General features: G+C 40.0%; 1 protein-coding gene across 1 annotated transcript in view; it reads left to right on the forward strand.

The window, feature by feature from the left end:
* The window catches only part of LOC306879540 (low-density lipoprotein receptor-related protein 8-like), a gene marked incomplete at both ends in the record, with an annotated part of 172,944 nt that overhangs the window by 142,289 nt on the left and 14,776 nt on the right, over window positions 1-15,879 (forward strand). The window contains 3 exons of the mRNA XM_079432561.1: window positions 5,320-5,491; window positions 8,461-8,688; window positions 15,374-15,492. Coding sequence (XP_079288687.1) covers window positions 5,320-5,491; window positions 8,461-8,688; window positions 15,374-15,492 — 519 coding nt within the window. The remainder of the gene's footprint in view (window positions 1-5,319; window positions 5,492-8,460; window positions 8,689-15,373; window positions 15,493-15,879) is intronic.

Genomic DNA, 15,879 nt, shown 5'->3' on the forward strand with positions numbered 1-15,879 from the left:
AAAGAGTGAGGGAATGAGGGAGGCAGGGAGGAAGAGAATAACAGAGACAGGAGATCTCATCCGTTAGCTCCACTCATCTTCTCTACATCACTGCCAAACCTCACAGTGACATCTGACCACACAGCACCTGCTGCTCATTATGCTCGCTCACCGTCTCTCTCTCTCTCTTTCACCCCCCGCACTATCATCTATTTTTGCATTCTTTTTGTATTTTATTTGTCTATAACACTTGACATCTGTGGATCATACAGTCTTGTGAAGGAAGCTTTTGCTGATAGGTCAGTAAAAAAATTCTCTGTGAACTTGTACCGAACCTGAAACTCCCAAAACTCTTCTCAGGCTTTAAATAGAGTTAGGAAAGCATCAGGGTATATGGGAATGTAATGTTTGTGTATCGTCTGAGATGCCTCTGTCTGGTTTGGTGAGTGATTTAGGGTATATTTTTCCTACTACAATTACTGTTGAAAAGTACTGTTGTATTTTTTACAATTTAGTTAACTCTTTAATTCAGCAAAGACACATTAAATTGATTGAAAGTGATGGTAAAAACATTTTCAATGTTTCTAATAAATTCTATTTCATATAAATGCTGTTCTTTTGACATTTCTGTTATCAACATTAATAATAAGAATAAATTTTTCTTGATTACCAAATTAGCATATTGGAATGTTTTGTAGAGGATCTAGTGTCAAGACTGGAGTAATGGCTGCAGAAAATTCAGCTTTGCCATCAGAGGAATGAATTACATTTTCAAATATATTTAAATGGTAAACAGTTATTTTAAATTGTTATCATTTTTCACAATATTTAATCATATAAATGCGGCCCTTTTTTACATTTAAAAACATTAAAATCTTATTGACCCCAATTTTTGAGTGGTAGTGTATATTATGTTAAAATAATACACACTATTATTATATTATATTATATATAGTCATAAAATATTAAAAATAAGTCAGTTTTGGAACTGGTCAGACCATGTATTCCCCCCAGCTTAGTGATAATAGTCTTCCAGCTCCAACCAAGTTGTCCAAGATAGTCAACCAAATCCACCATGACCTTACCAGATTATAGTCCAACCACTTATGACATAAATAACCAGGTCGGGTCTCTGCACTGTGCAGCTAGTACACATACCACAATTCCACTCTCTGCACTCTCACTGGTAGTTGCTACATTTCATCAAAGCTCATTTGCGTAAAGATGAAGATTTATTTTTTCTACTCTGTTGTTCTGTATGTTGCATGAAATGTATAATATCTTTAAAAAATGACTTCTAGTTGCTTTTTGCATGCAACTCACTATCACTGTTGAGAAGAATCCAGATCGTGGGACAATCACATTATATCCTCTACAGTAATACAAATCGTGAGATGTCTGGATGTGATGAGCTTATTAGAGATGAAAAGCTGAATGAAAGTATAATAGAGGGCACAGGAAGGGTACAATGAGGGTTGGGAGAACAGATTTTTCCTCAGGATCGTAGTGCTTTTGTGATCTGAGCAGGTGACAGGGTGAAAATGAATTACACCCATATTAAGTAGGTTTGAAGGGGGAGCTGGAGGGGACCAAGTGACTCAGAAAAAGGGAGAGTGCCCTTGCTGCTACACAGAGGATAAACTAATAGGGTCAGTGATATTCTGTGTTGGCATGACTGAGCACCAAATCGCAGTGACTAAGCTGCCCAACAGTACACAAGCACGCTCTCACACACATACACACACTCATCTCCATACACACCACAGTGCAGGGTAATTACCTGGAAACTCTCAGACCCACTTCGGCCACATGCCACTAACCTGGAAACCTGAATCACATGGTCTGCAGGTGCACTGCAGACTCACACACAGCATTCATGAGTAAATTAATGCTGCAGTTTATATTTAGAGACACGCACATTTGCTTCTGCTCTGCAAATTAAATAAGCAATAAAAAAATTCAGTCAGTGATTTTATGCACACAAATGGGTGCACTTGTGCGAGTCATATGGTTATTTTTTGTGCCCTTCTAATTAATAAATAGTATGAGTGCAAATTAGGATGCATCGATCCGATACTCAGGATCAGTATCGGCTCCGATACTGGAATTTCTGCCGGATCGAGTATTGGTCAGACGAGACCGATCCAAATCCGATATTGTGCGTATACTATTCTGTGTTATTGTTAAGCCCCACGAAAGCACAAAAACATTAGAAAGCACCATAAAGTCAAAGTCCAAGTGTTCTGAAGCCCTTCCATAGTTTAATGTGAGGTACAGATGAATATTTAAGTCGTTAAATTCAAGTTCAAGTTTTTCTCTCCGCTGCTTCTGTCTGTCATCCTCCGTTCAGCATTCAAACTGTGTCACGTTCGGTTAAGACAGTCAAAACGATGAAACTCTCTCCAAGAGCGCTCAATAACTGAGAGTTAGAACTGTTAAACGAAAAGGATCAATAAACTATGCACAGATTGAATAAGATACGCACCAATATCTCTTTCCTTTGTGCTCTGAATTTCTCTATGTGGAGCTGCGCGCTGTGACGCCGTGCTGCTTCAAGCGCATCATTCTGCGAGAAGCCATAAGCGCTTTGTGCCGCTCTCTGTTCGAGCTTTTCCTATTATAATGCTTTTGTGCAATGAAAGATTATTTATAGCGTTTCTTGATCTGTCCTATCAAGGCTATTAATAATCTAATGTATAGCACAGTGATGGAGGCAGCAACATTTATGATATATATGATAGATAGCACTGCTCTATCATATGTCACTGCCTTCATTGTGCTATACATTTCAAATTTTGTAGTTTATATTTATAAATAAATATATTTACTTGTTTTCATTAATGTATTTTACAACAATATAAAGAGCAATGTGTAACATTTTACCAGATATAGTCCTTCGCATATTTACTTTTATTTGTTCCCCACTAAATAATGTTATCACTAAATGTTTAGATTTTATAAAATTGTGCACTCATGATTTTTCTAGAATAAATTTTGCTGCTAAATTATCCACTAACCTAATTTATAATAATATTGTTGTCATAGATTATGAGTGGGCCTGTTTACACCTGGTCATTTCTGATTTGTTGAAACGTTTCATTATACACATGGCCACAAAGTCGCAAAACGGATATAAATCAGATCTTCAATTCCTGCGTTATATGCGTAACGAAATCAAAAGATAAGCGCTGCATTTGATTAATTATCAGCTCATTTCAAGATCAAAGACCGCAATAGGAGAGCACGTGGCATCAGCACTGGAAAGATAAGTTTGTCTTATACTTTTAATGAAGAGTATTGTGTTGATCGTCTGCGTCTTTGTTTCATTCGCGGCAGTTTGCGTGTCTGCTTGTTGAAGAGATACTCAGCTACTCGTCCGCGGCGATGCGTGTTGCATTAGCGCAGTCATATCTGACTATAATGTCATATAGCCTACACTGTAAAAAGTGATAAGTTCACTTAACTTATTTTTTTTTATTATTTAAATTAAGGAAACGGGTTTCCTCAATTTTTTTAAGTTAAGTCAACTTATCACTTTTTACAGTGTATAACACGGTCTCACACGTTTATTTTTATTTTTTACATTTTGGGACAAGTAATGCGTTTACACATGTCCAGTTTCGTTTGGAATGCAGCCCAGAACACCTCCTGAAGTGGTTTGAGCGATCAGATTTATATTCCAAAACGCATGAAGTGACCAGGTGTAAACAGCCCCTATACATTATTTCATGTAATTTTTCATTAAAATGAAGTTGTCTAATAGATTGTGTTTAACACACAAAAGAGTGACACAGAAAGTATAGAAATTCTACATTGATTTAGAAAAAAAAACACTGCGCTGGTATCGGATACTCAGAATTTTCTGGATCGGATCGGATCTGAAAAAATGGTATCGTTGCATCCCTAGTGCAAATCAGCCACTATGCTTGTTTAAATATAATATGCCGTAATGTGTTTACTCATCTGAGAAGACTGCTGGGTTTTTTTACTGCAGTATTTGAAGTGCAAGCTCTCTTTAGCTTCTTTCTCACAACATTTGCATTCCTGCAAGTGTAATAATTTATATGATAAAATATTCTTCTCCTCTGGGAGCATTTTAATTATTTGAGTTTTAGTGTTTTTACCTTTGCCCGGTACCACATATACACACTTATAACAGTGGAATCCAACACAGATGCAGTCAGCTGGCATGTTGGTAGATATTTTCATTTCAACTTTGTCCTAGAGGTTTATAATAAAATTCCTGTGGAATTTTATTGAAGAGAAGAAAATAATAATAATAATAATGAAACAATTGTAAGCATATAGTAAGCATATAGAGCTATAAAATGAAAATGAATGGCATAGTTCAGATAAATTAGTTTTACAAGTGTGAGAAGCATTTGAGCATTTTATTTTCTAAATAATTGGAAATATTTTAATTTGAATAATTGTAATAATGAACAACAATACGGGTCGAGAAGAGACACTAAGGTCCAGATTTACTAAACAGGGCAAATTAGTAAATGCCACACTCTAAAAAATGCTGGGTTAAATACAACTCAGTGCTAGGTAAATATTGTACAGAACACATGCTGGGTTGTTTTCAACCAACAGTTGGATTAAATGTTTAACCCAACCTTCTGGGCAGGCCTATCCCAACCGCTGGGTCTAAACAACGCTATCGCTGAGTTTGTCCATATTTTACCCAGCGCTAGGTTGTATTTAACCCAGCATTTTTTAGAGTGCACAAATACCAGTAATTTGACAAGCGCAAACGTTAGTAAATTGCGTTGTGTGATTCATTTTAATACTCTCCTCCCATAAATTTTGTGTCTGAAAGGGAAACTCCTACAAATATTCAATAAAGTCAGGCACAAAAATAACTATCCACGCCTCTTCAGCGCTAATTTGTCACTGCGCGTCTTTAGTAAATCCTGACAGTATTATTTTAATGCCAAAAGACGGTTTGTACTGGCGCAAGCTGTTAGTAAAACTGGCCCCATATGTGTATTTGTTTATTTTTTTAAGACAGGTCTACAGGTCTTGTTTTGATTTTTGATATCCTAAATAAATGTGATTTTGACTACAATATCTCAAACTGAAGGAGATGCATGTGAGATTCTGGGGTCTTTTTTTCTCTAATAGGCAAAGTCTCAGTTTTTCAAGGTGAATTGAAACAATTTAGAAGTTAAAGAAGTCTTATTTGGACTTCTGTTCCTATTTTTGTTGCTCCTATTTTAAATGATTTTTCTGATGTTAATTATCTCACAATGGCCTAATATTGATTGGTTTATCATCTGTTAGGAGAATCCCAAGATAACAAGTGAGCTGATGAAACTTTTTCTTTTCCCCTCATAGGTAAAAGCCCATATCTTATGTTTACTAACCGACATGAGATCCGGCGCATTGACCTGGTGAAGAAGGATTATACGCAGGTAATACCAACCCTGAAGAACGCTGTAGCTCTAGATGTGGACGTGACCACCAACAAGATGTACTGGTGTGACCTCTACCATCGCAAGATCTTCAGGTATACTCAACATTAGGGCATGTTCTATTTCTCTAACTTGACAGTTGTTTAATCTTTATTTAAAAAGGATAATTTGCAATTAGTGCTCAACGCTTTGGTTGGAGGAGCAGTGTTGAAACCCTCTTTTGAGAACCCCTTCCCGCCTCCTCTCAGCTGGCAGATATTAAATGCATCATGAGAACAGCTGCCATAGACTTGCTGGAAATGTTCTCACAGCAACCAGCATCATGGATTGAGAGATGTGAAAGAAATTACTTCCATGCACATTTCACAGACTTTTTCTTGGGTTTACTTGGTCTAACAAGTGATAGAGGGGTGATAAACTGACATAAACATCCTCAGAACTTGTTAAAATTAATAAAACCTATTTTGAGAGAATATAACTTGAATTAAATGAAGTTTATATTGCAGCATTCCTTTAATTACCCATCCCTGTCACTCCATGCCTACCAAAACACTTTTCTCAGATATTTTTGTCCTCATAGAAGGACATTTCAGTTCCTTAGGGGGGGTCTTGAATAAGCGCTACCGGCCGTTTAACAAAGTCATCTTATCAGTCGGACAGCAGCCTGTCACACAGCAGCTGGAAAACTTGACCAATGTTTGTCCTTTACTGTCCCAGTGTGCATGCTGGCCCATCATCCTCGGGTCTCAACCTCACTTCCTGAATCACTCTGAGTCACATCAGCCTCTAGGACCATCTCTAAATCATTTCAACCGCACCATATGCTTCCCATAATTTACCTCCCACAATAACGCGTCCCATTACTCATCCCCACTCCCCTCAGGAGGGCTTGTGTTAGAACGACGTACGACAGTTCATTATCACTTTATAAACCCCTCGGAAGAGCACTCAGAAGAATGGAAATACTTCTGCTTGTCTGCAGAGAGTTTAATTTATGTATGTGCTCCCTGACCGAGAGAGTGGCATGAATTGATGGTTACGGTGAAGACGCAACAGTGTAGATGTCAGCTGACAGCTGAAACCTCAAATGAGGCATATCAGTTTTTGGGGCCATTGTCGGGGCCATTAACCAATCCTCACTTAGGTTTACTTGAAACTGTCAATGTGTATTTTAAGGGTTATGTTGTTATTGATCTGTCAGTAAAAAGCTGTTTTGTTTACACAGTGGTTCTCTAGTATGAGAGCTCAAAACCAGTCTTTCAGCATAAAGGTTGATAGATTAATGAGGTGTTTATTGCTTTGATTAATTCCAATTAACATCATTTTGGGTTAATGCGATGCAAGGCTTCTGCTGTAATTAAGATGTCAGAGGGAACCCAAACCCAGCCAATTAAAAAGACAATTTGTTGCTCTTGTTGATCAAATACATCACTGTTTGATCCTGGTGTGAACACAAAACACCCTGCGGTTTTTGGCTTTGATAGATGTTTGACTCACTTTAACTTGTAACACAGTGTCGTAACCCAGCATGATGCAGCAAGTGATAAGCAACAGGACATTTTATCAATACTATTATATATTATTATTATTATTCTATTATTATTTTGTTGCGTTGTTCTGAGTAGCCCTGCCTACAGTGAAATTAAATCGGTGAAATATGTGATTGGCAGTGATTGTCACATTGTTTAGCATTTTATTGACATTTTCTTTGCTGAAATGTGAGGATGTCATGATGTTATAGATTATGCATGTCATGTAGCTGATGAGTTTGGTCTATAACTGACTATAGTAATTTATTTAGATATGTATCTTGTATTGCTATCAGTATAATGAATATAAAAAAGAATGCCACTGTACGGTTGACGTCGCATTATATTAACAATTTCATCATGTTTAGTCACATCTGTTTAAGTGCAGAGCTCTTTATTTTTTATCCTTGTTTTGTATTATTTGTGAATCATCAGTGTTTGAAAGGATCCAGGAGACCTGTTCCTATTAATAGAACTCCTAGTCAAGCCGATGAAAGCATAAGAGAAATGGTCCCTGACTGCTATTGCCTTTGTCCTTGTGATTCACTTAAGATCCACTCTGAAAAGATCTTAAAAGTCCTGCGGCCTTATAACGGGAGATGGGCTCATTTTGATGGCTGTTGAAGCAGCATTTGTTAAAGGCACTAGGTGACTGCAAATGGAAAATGAGCAGGTTATAACAGAAAGCATCTCCTCACTGTCAGTGACAGGTGAAATGGGTGCCTTTTCCCGTTTGAAATTGAAAACAAATATTTTGTAGATTTGAAGCAAGTCTTTCAAAATTTGAAACATTATACTAGAAATGTACAAGGTTTCAATGCTGGTATTTCTACCAATAACCAGTTTTCGATTTTACTCCGTCATTCCGTTTTTACTTTCACTTTCTGCATAGTGAATTGACTGAGATTAAACGTTCACCGGCATAACTCTTGCGCAGAGTTTCCACGTGTGCAAACGCGTGCTTGTGTGATCTCCATTGGCTCGCCTTTATGGTTTAAAACAGAAATATTTCCAACATTGCGACATAACCAATTACACCCCACCCATATCGAAAACGTACTGAACCGTGACACCACTGTGCCGTATCGAACCGAACCGTGAATTTTGTGAACTGTCACATCCCTAGTATATGGGGTATTTAAATGGAATATCTTTTGTCAAATAACCCAGGTGACACCAAAGTGGTAATGACTCTTTCTCATGAGACCTAGATCATAAGATGAGTCACATCAGATTTCACCAGGCTTCAAAGGGCAATCAAATCTACTTCACTGTAAGTCACGGTAACTTTCAGAGACGGGAAAAGTCATAGCCATTTTGTCCTACAATTGTTCTCTGAGAAATATGCAGATGTTGCCTCATTTTGCTGCCTTTGTGTACATAAACAACAGCTGGGAGTGTCAGCTATTTATATTGTGCTTATTCTCCATGAATCTGGTGGATGCATCTAGTATCTTGTGATTGTTTATGAATAGATAGATACATCTGCTTAAATGCTGTGGATGTACGTTAACAGTGTGTTTGCTCCTCTTCAGCGCATATATCAACAAAGCCAGCGATGCTTCTCAGCAGATCACACTCATAGACACTGCGCTACATTCCCCAGAGGGCTTAGCAATGGACTGGGTCCATAAGAACATCTACTGGACCGACTCTGGACACAAAACTATCTCAGTCGCGACTGGCGATGGCAAGAAAAGGAAGGTGTTGATCGACACAGAGCTTGGGGAACCGCGTGCCATCGCCGTTGACCCAAGACAAGGGTAATGATATATCACTGATTCTTGAAATAAGGGACAAAACATGTCCCCCATCAAAATGTTACAATTTGCCTTAAAAAACAATAAATTGTTTAATTTAAAAAGGCTTTAAAAGTTGGATATGAAAGACTTGTGTATGTTTAGACCCTTAGTTTTGTATATATTTATATTATTTCATAGTAATTTTATAAAATACCGGCACTGTACTATGAAAGCCCATGCAAATGAACTCGTCCTCTGTAGAGGTCACAGTATCAAACTGCAAAAAAAAGGGTTTTAAAATGCCCAAAATGCACAAATATGAATATGAGGTTAATTGGATGGCTTAATAAAATATCACAAAATACTTAAAGTGAACATTGCATTATTTTATACATTAACAACAGCCTTTCAAAATCTGTCATCAATTCATGTCAACTCCGTCAGATATTTTTCAAATTTGAAATAAATCAGGCATATTTTGGTCAGCTTTAACCCTGAGGACCCCCTTTGACTTCTTTCTGTTGATGGATGCAGCAGTCCAACACATGGTCTCGTATGTTTTAAATTTTTTTAAATATTCAGCAAACAAGTTGAAATCCCTGTGGTCACAGCTTTTATGTGTCAACACTGTCTTCAAAGTAGGGATGATTTTAATCAAGAATTTTGAAATAAAAGTTGGTATTTTGGTTTAGTTTAGTGGCAGCTGGCAACTGAGGAAAATCAAAATGGCTACCATCTATTAGACATGATTAAGTTGAAAAAACATGTTGTTTTGTCAACTCCGTCAGACGTCAACTCCGTGAGATATTTTGTCTGACGGTGTTGACCTGTAAGCTGACGGAGTGGAAAAGTGCTCCAAAATACTCATTAAGTAATGTATAACAACTACATAACATGATAATATGATCTAAGTATGCATGTTGATTGACTTAAAATATCTTAATATATTTAAAATATATTAAGATATTTAAAAGATCTTAATATATTTTATCTGTACTGTAGGCAGACATGGCTAGACCAAAACTGTCAGTGGAGGAGCAAAGAAAAAGAAACAGAGAGTACCAGAGAAAAATGAGAGAAAGAATTAACAGTGACCCAGAAAGCAGAAGAGACCAGTTAGAAAAGGAGAGACAGAGATGGAAGGACAGGGTCCAAAACAAAACAGTAAAACAAATAGGAGAATTAGGACCAAGAGCAAAGAGGCACCGCAGAAAGTATTGGAGGAAAGCAAAGAAAAGGTCCAGAGCTATGCAGAATAGACGGCTAAATTAAATAGACACCCCACCAGAAAGTCCTCTGGACCAGTCACATAAAAACTCCTTTTTTCCTCTTCACTGAAGCCTTTTCAATCACGCATTGAAACTACACGTCCATTGGTTCGTGCAATGCGATAAAAACAAACCAGTGGCACGGTGGCGGCGATGAGCAAGCCTATGGCTATGCAGCCCACCAAAATGGGGGGGCTTCTGGCTATATAAGCGGCCGCTTCACCGCCGCAACTCAGATTTCTTCGAAAGAAGCGACTGAGGCGTGCAGCTCATAGCACGGCCAAGAATGCAGTACTTGTTCCCATATCTCAGGGAACTGAGGTTACATTAGTAAACGAGTGTGTTCCCTGTCGATATTTCACTCGTACTGCGTCGTAAGACGCTGTATGGGAACCAATACAATCCCGCCGTGCTATGATGGGGAACGACTCAAACATGACTCCCATGGGAGGGCCCAGGGGAGTTAAAATTACACCAAGCACAGGCTGAGCCACCGGGTCAACCATGGCCTGGGTGTCGTCCCGAAGTAGACACTTAGTGCCCATAATATGGATCTTCCAAGAGAAGGAGGGCCTTGAGCAGAAATGGTCAAGGAATCCCAGAGATAGCTTATCTAGTCGGAACGGCGAATTTTAAGCAGAAAGGACCCTGGCCTGCAAGGCGGGGGACGTCCAGGTTGTAAAACCTCATAAATGTGGACGGCGAGGACCAGCCGGCCGCCTCACAAATTTCTGAAATGGACACCCCGCTGGACCATGCCCAGGAAGAGGCGATGCCTCTGGTGGAATGGGCTCTGACTCCAATGGGGCACTGCAAGCCCATGGAGGAGTATGCTAGGGTGATAGCATCCACTATCCACCTGGAGATACTTTGCTTCGTAACAGGGTGACCTTTAGCGCGGTTACCGAAGCTGACAAAAAGCTGTTCTGATCTTCTGAACGAGGCAGAACGCTCGATGTATACCCTCAGGGCCCTGACGGGGCAGAGCAGGAACGATTCCTGGTCGTCCATCGAGGGGGGGGAAGCGCGGAAAGCAATATGACCTGGGCTCTGAACGAAGTGGAGAGCACCTTTGGTACATAACCCAGCCTTGGTTTCAGGACGACCTTGGAGTTGTTAGGCCCGAATTCCAGGCAAGCAGGGTTGACAGAAAGGGCCTGTAAGTCTCCTACCCGCTTAACCGATGCCAGTGCCAACAGCAGGGTGGTTTTAAACGAGAGCGATCTCAGGCTCGCAGATTGCAGTGGTTCAAACGGGGGGCCTCTCAAGGCCCTCAGCACGGTTGGTAAGTCCCAAAGTGGAACTGTACAAAGGCAAGGAGGGTTCAACCTCCTGGCGCCTCGTATAAATTGGACCACCGCACTACTTCTGCCCACCGAACGACCAGAAATAGGGCATGAAAAGCCGCTATGGCTGAAGCGTAAACTTTGACGGTGGATGGGGAACGCTGTTTGTCCAGCAGCCCCTGCAGAAACGAGAGAACCACTGGAACCTCAGAGGTGACCGGATCCAAATCACGGTCTTGTCACCAAGCCGAGAAAATAGACCATTTCAGAGCATAGAGGCGTCTAGTAGACGGGGCTCTAGCTTCTGCCATAGTGCTTAAGACACGCTCTGGGAGGACAAAAGGCTCCCGTTGAGCGGCCACACATGCAGGGCCCATAACTCGGGCCATGGATGCCACAGCATGCTGTTCGCTTGAGAGAGGAGGTCCCGTCTCAAGGGAATGGGCCACGGGGCTGCTTCCAGCAGCTGGAAAAGTTCTGACACCCACGGCTAGTTCCTCCAGAAGGGGGCTATTAGGAGAAGCCTGTGCCGTTGTTCCCTGGCTTGTCTGAGTACCTGAGGTAGCAGAGCGATTGGAGGGAACGGGTAGAGCGGAAGACTGGGCATCCGTGCTCCTCATAAAATAGATTGGGCAGTGAGAGTTGTCTTCGGAGGCAAAGAGATAACTGATCGTACTAGAACGTGGTGTCCCCTTATGTCCCGCAGGAAGAATTGACAGGCACGGCACACTGCTAGTATTTCTAGGTAGTTGATGTGCAGACCCGCTTCCTCCTCAGACCAAAGACCGAAGGTCGGTTTGCCGTCGCACAGCACTCCCCAACCCTTGTTGGAAGCGTCTGTCGTGACAACTTTCCTTCTGTGCGCTAAGATCACACCTCGCTTCAGCCAGAAAGGGTCCCTCCAACAGCTCAGGGCTGATACACAGGCCCGAGTCACCGCTATGCGATGGCGACCGTGACGCCAAGCTGAAAATGGAACCCTCTGCTTCATGGGACGCATGTGAAGCAGACCCAAACGAAGCACTGGCGAAGCCGCTGCCATAAGGCCCAGCATTCTCTGGAAAGCCTTGAGCGAGTGGACGGTCCCTTCCTCGAAGGAGACCGCATGGCGCTGAATAGTCATGGCTCGTTCCGCTGAGACAGTTGCTGTCATCTGCACTGAGTCTATCCGTCCCGAACAGGCTGTTGGCTGAAATTGGAGAATCGAGGAAGGGGACCTTATCCGCCTCCTTCATCTCTGTCAGCGTGAGCCACAGATGACGTTCCAATACTACAATGCTGGACATAGACCGCCCAATGTGATTTTCATGTGTGCCTTAAAGATCCTGTCACCAGGTACTCTTTGTTTGAAGTTTGATACCCTTTCCCTTGATACTCTCTCCCTTTTCCATGTTAAAACTAGGTAAATATCTTTATTCAGTTTAATTCTCGATTAGTTTGTCAACACCGTCAATTGTGTGTCAACACCGTTAGTTATGCGTCAACACCGTAAGATGGAGGTTTTTCATTTTTATAAAAAAATGTATGTTTCATTTGTTCAATTGAGTGTGTTCATGCATTTAAACACCAACTTATCTACATTTATCAGTGTCTTGTGTGCACAAAACCATTGATTGTATATATTAAAAATGAAAAAATTTGTAAACTAAATGACGGTAATTTGAAATGGCTAATTCCAAAACAATATTAAATAATATGAAAAGTGTATATAATGCAATTTATCACTTAACCTTGCTAAGGCACACCATTTCTACACACTTAAAGACGTTACAGTGTTGTTGAATTGATCAAACACACAAAAAAAAACATTTTCATGTGTCCGACGGAGTTGACAAATGTCAAGTTACTAAGTGAGTAAATGTAATTTTTTTTAAAAAGTGGTTAAATAAAAAACCTGTTCCTTTTCATGGTATGATAGATGAGACCCGTGTTTATGAAGATATCCAATTCAAATTAATGTAGTATGAATTTTTTGTTTGTCACTTTTCAAAAGTACTTTTGTCCCTTATCTCAAGAAACAGTGATATTATATTTATAATCAGCCAAAAAATTTTCTCCACACCCTAAGGAAAATATAAAGCCTCCTCCCTCCAGTCTTTTCAAACCCTCTGTTGCATTAAATAATCATTAATAACGTAAATATGATGAACGTTGCATGATATGTGTCAATACCCCATGATTTTTGAAAGCCTTGTCAAAGGTTCTTTCACTCTGTATGTATCATTTTCTTTTACTGGCGTTCTTCATGATGAATCTTTCCGCTCAGGGGTCTTTTCACCATATTACAGAAGTAGAAGAGCATGAAAAACATGCAAATGAGTCTCAAGCTGGTCGGCATACCAACTAATTGTTGCCTGTGGGTAAAGTGCCCACTTCACTCTTATAGGACCGGAGCTATGTACTGGCTTTTTTTAATGAGCATACTCTCACCTATTCATCTTGATTTTTGACAGGTTATGAGCGTTGAAGTTTCAAGGCCATTGCTTCCTAATTTTCCACTTAACTGCATTTGGTTTATTTGGTAACATGAAGCTTTTGTGGCCCAAACAAAGGGAACTCCTCTTAAGAGCTCTGTACATTTGTGCAGAATTGTAATAATGTCATTCACACAATTTTATATATCACCTGCCCCTACATTCAATAGGAATTTTTAATAATTAACATACTTAAAGGGTTACTCCACCCCAAAATGAAAATTGTGTCATTAATCACTTACCCCCATGTCGTTCCAAACCCGTAAAAGCTTTGTTCGTCTTCTGAAAACAATTTAAGATATTTTGGATGAAAACCGGGAGGTTTGTGACTGCCAAGTAAATAACACTGTCGAGGCCCAGAAAAGTATGAAAAGCATCATCAAATTAGTCCATCTGCCATCAGTGGTTCAATCTGAATTTTATGAAGCGACGAGAACACGTTTTCCGCACAAAGAAACAATTTTATTCAACAATTCATCTCCTCTAGTTCAGCAAGCAGTGTATGCTCTTCTGTGTCAGCTGCATACCGGATACAACATAGAAGACCTATCCTTGTGGCACGGCTGACGCACAAGAGCGTATGCTGCTTGCGTCCAGTGGATATTCTCCAAAATTTAGGGTAGAGTATCCCTTTAAGTGCAGTACATTAAATGCAGTATTCCACAGATTTTCCCACCAGCTCTGAAAATGGATTTTCAAGACTTCAAATATGACTTAAAGGGGTCATCAGATGCCTATTTTCCACAAGTTGATATGATTCTTTAGGGTCTTAATGAAAAGTCTGTAACATAGTTTGGTTAAAATATTGTAAACAAACACCTTTTTAAACCTGTCAAAAACAGCTCTTGTCAGAGCAAGCCATTTTGTAGCATTTTCCTTTAAATGTTAATGCGCTCTGCTGACCACGCCCCTCTCTACCGAGTTGTTCTCTGAGGGACTGTTTACTTTAGCCACATTCATTGTGAAACTTGCTAATTAGTACATTATTAGGAAAGGCGATTTGCATAGATTCATTAAAAACCCTTATGCTCACTTCTTCTGTAGGTGAAGCTGGATCACAAATGATTCGCGCGAACATAGATGCATTTAGGCAGATTGGAGATCGGCGCATTCACTTCAAAAACAAACGTAATCCTCTGTGTCTTCAGCGGCTCAGATGTCGGGAGTAAATGACGACCGCTATTTTCATTATTACATCCAACAACAGAACGCCTCAATCACTTAATCTGAGACATCTTGTCTTCCCCTGCGCCAGAGTCGACACAATGGCGGTCGGACTGTTTACAGTGGGAGCGGCCTGAACAGAACTACGTCATTCTGACAGGAATCTCAGAACAGCCTGATTTGAGAAAGGGGATTTTAAAATAGGGATTTAAAAAAAAAAAACACTGGGTGGATTTTTATCATTATAGGATGGGTGTACACACACTTCCAACACACATTTATGTTCAAACAACTTGTAAAGTGAATTTTGCATCCAGTGACCCCTTTAAAGTGAACCAAGCTTTGAAATATTTGACTGGGTAAAAATTGAGTAAAAAATATTTCATGATCCTTATTCTTAATCTTCATCCAGAAAATAACAAACTGGAAAAATGATGGTGTCAAAAAGGTTGAGAACCACTAGATCTGTCCATGATTCTGATTATGAGCATTTTGTTTGTTTTGACCCCCTCAGGTTCATGTACTGGTCAGATTGGGGAACGCGGGCCAAGATCGAGAAAGCCGGAATGAACGGAGTGGATCGACAAGTTCTGGTTTCAGAGAGGATCGAGTGGCCCAATGGGATTGCGCTTGGTAAAACACCATTTGAAAGTTTTGCAGTTTAGTTTCTCCATTCAAATCAAAAGTATTCAGATCTTCAAATATAGACAAAATAGAGAAAAACACACTGGAGAATAGCAGAAAAGACAACAAAAGATGAAAGAGAAACAGCAGAGAGCAAAACAAAGCATATCATACCAAAAAGCAAGACACGAGTGAGCTGCGTTTGCCATCATTACAAGAGACATCAACCAATATACTAGAGGAGAAAGGGGAAAAAAACATTAGGATTGAGAAAGACCAAACAAACCCAGAAAGAGTGAGGCAGGAGGAGAAGAAAGAGTGTTAATAATGAAGAGCAGCCTCCTGTGGCCAACAGGGCTTTGAATCATTCACCTTCATTGTTTCTCATCAATCACC

This window comes from Barbus barbus, assembly GCF_936440315.1.
Source record: "Barbus barbus genome assembly, chromosome: 13".
Classification (NCBI taxonomy): Eukaryota; Metazoa; Chordata; class Actinopteri; order Cypriniformes; family Cyprinidae; genus Barbus; species Barbus barbus.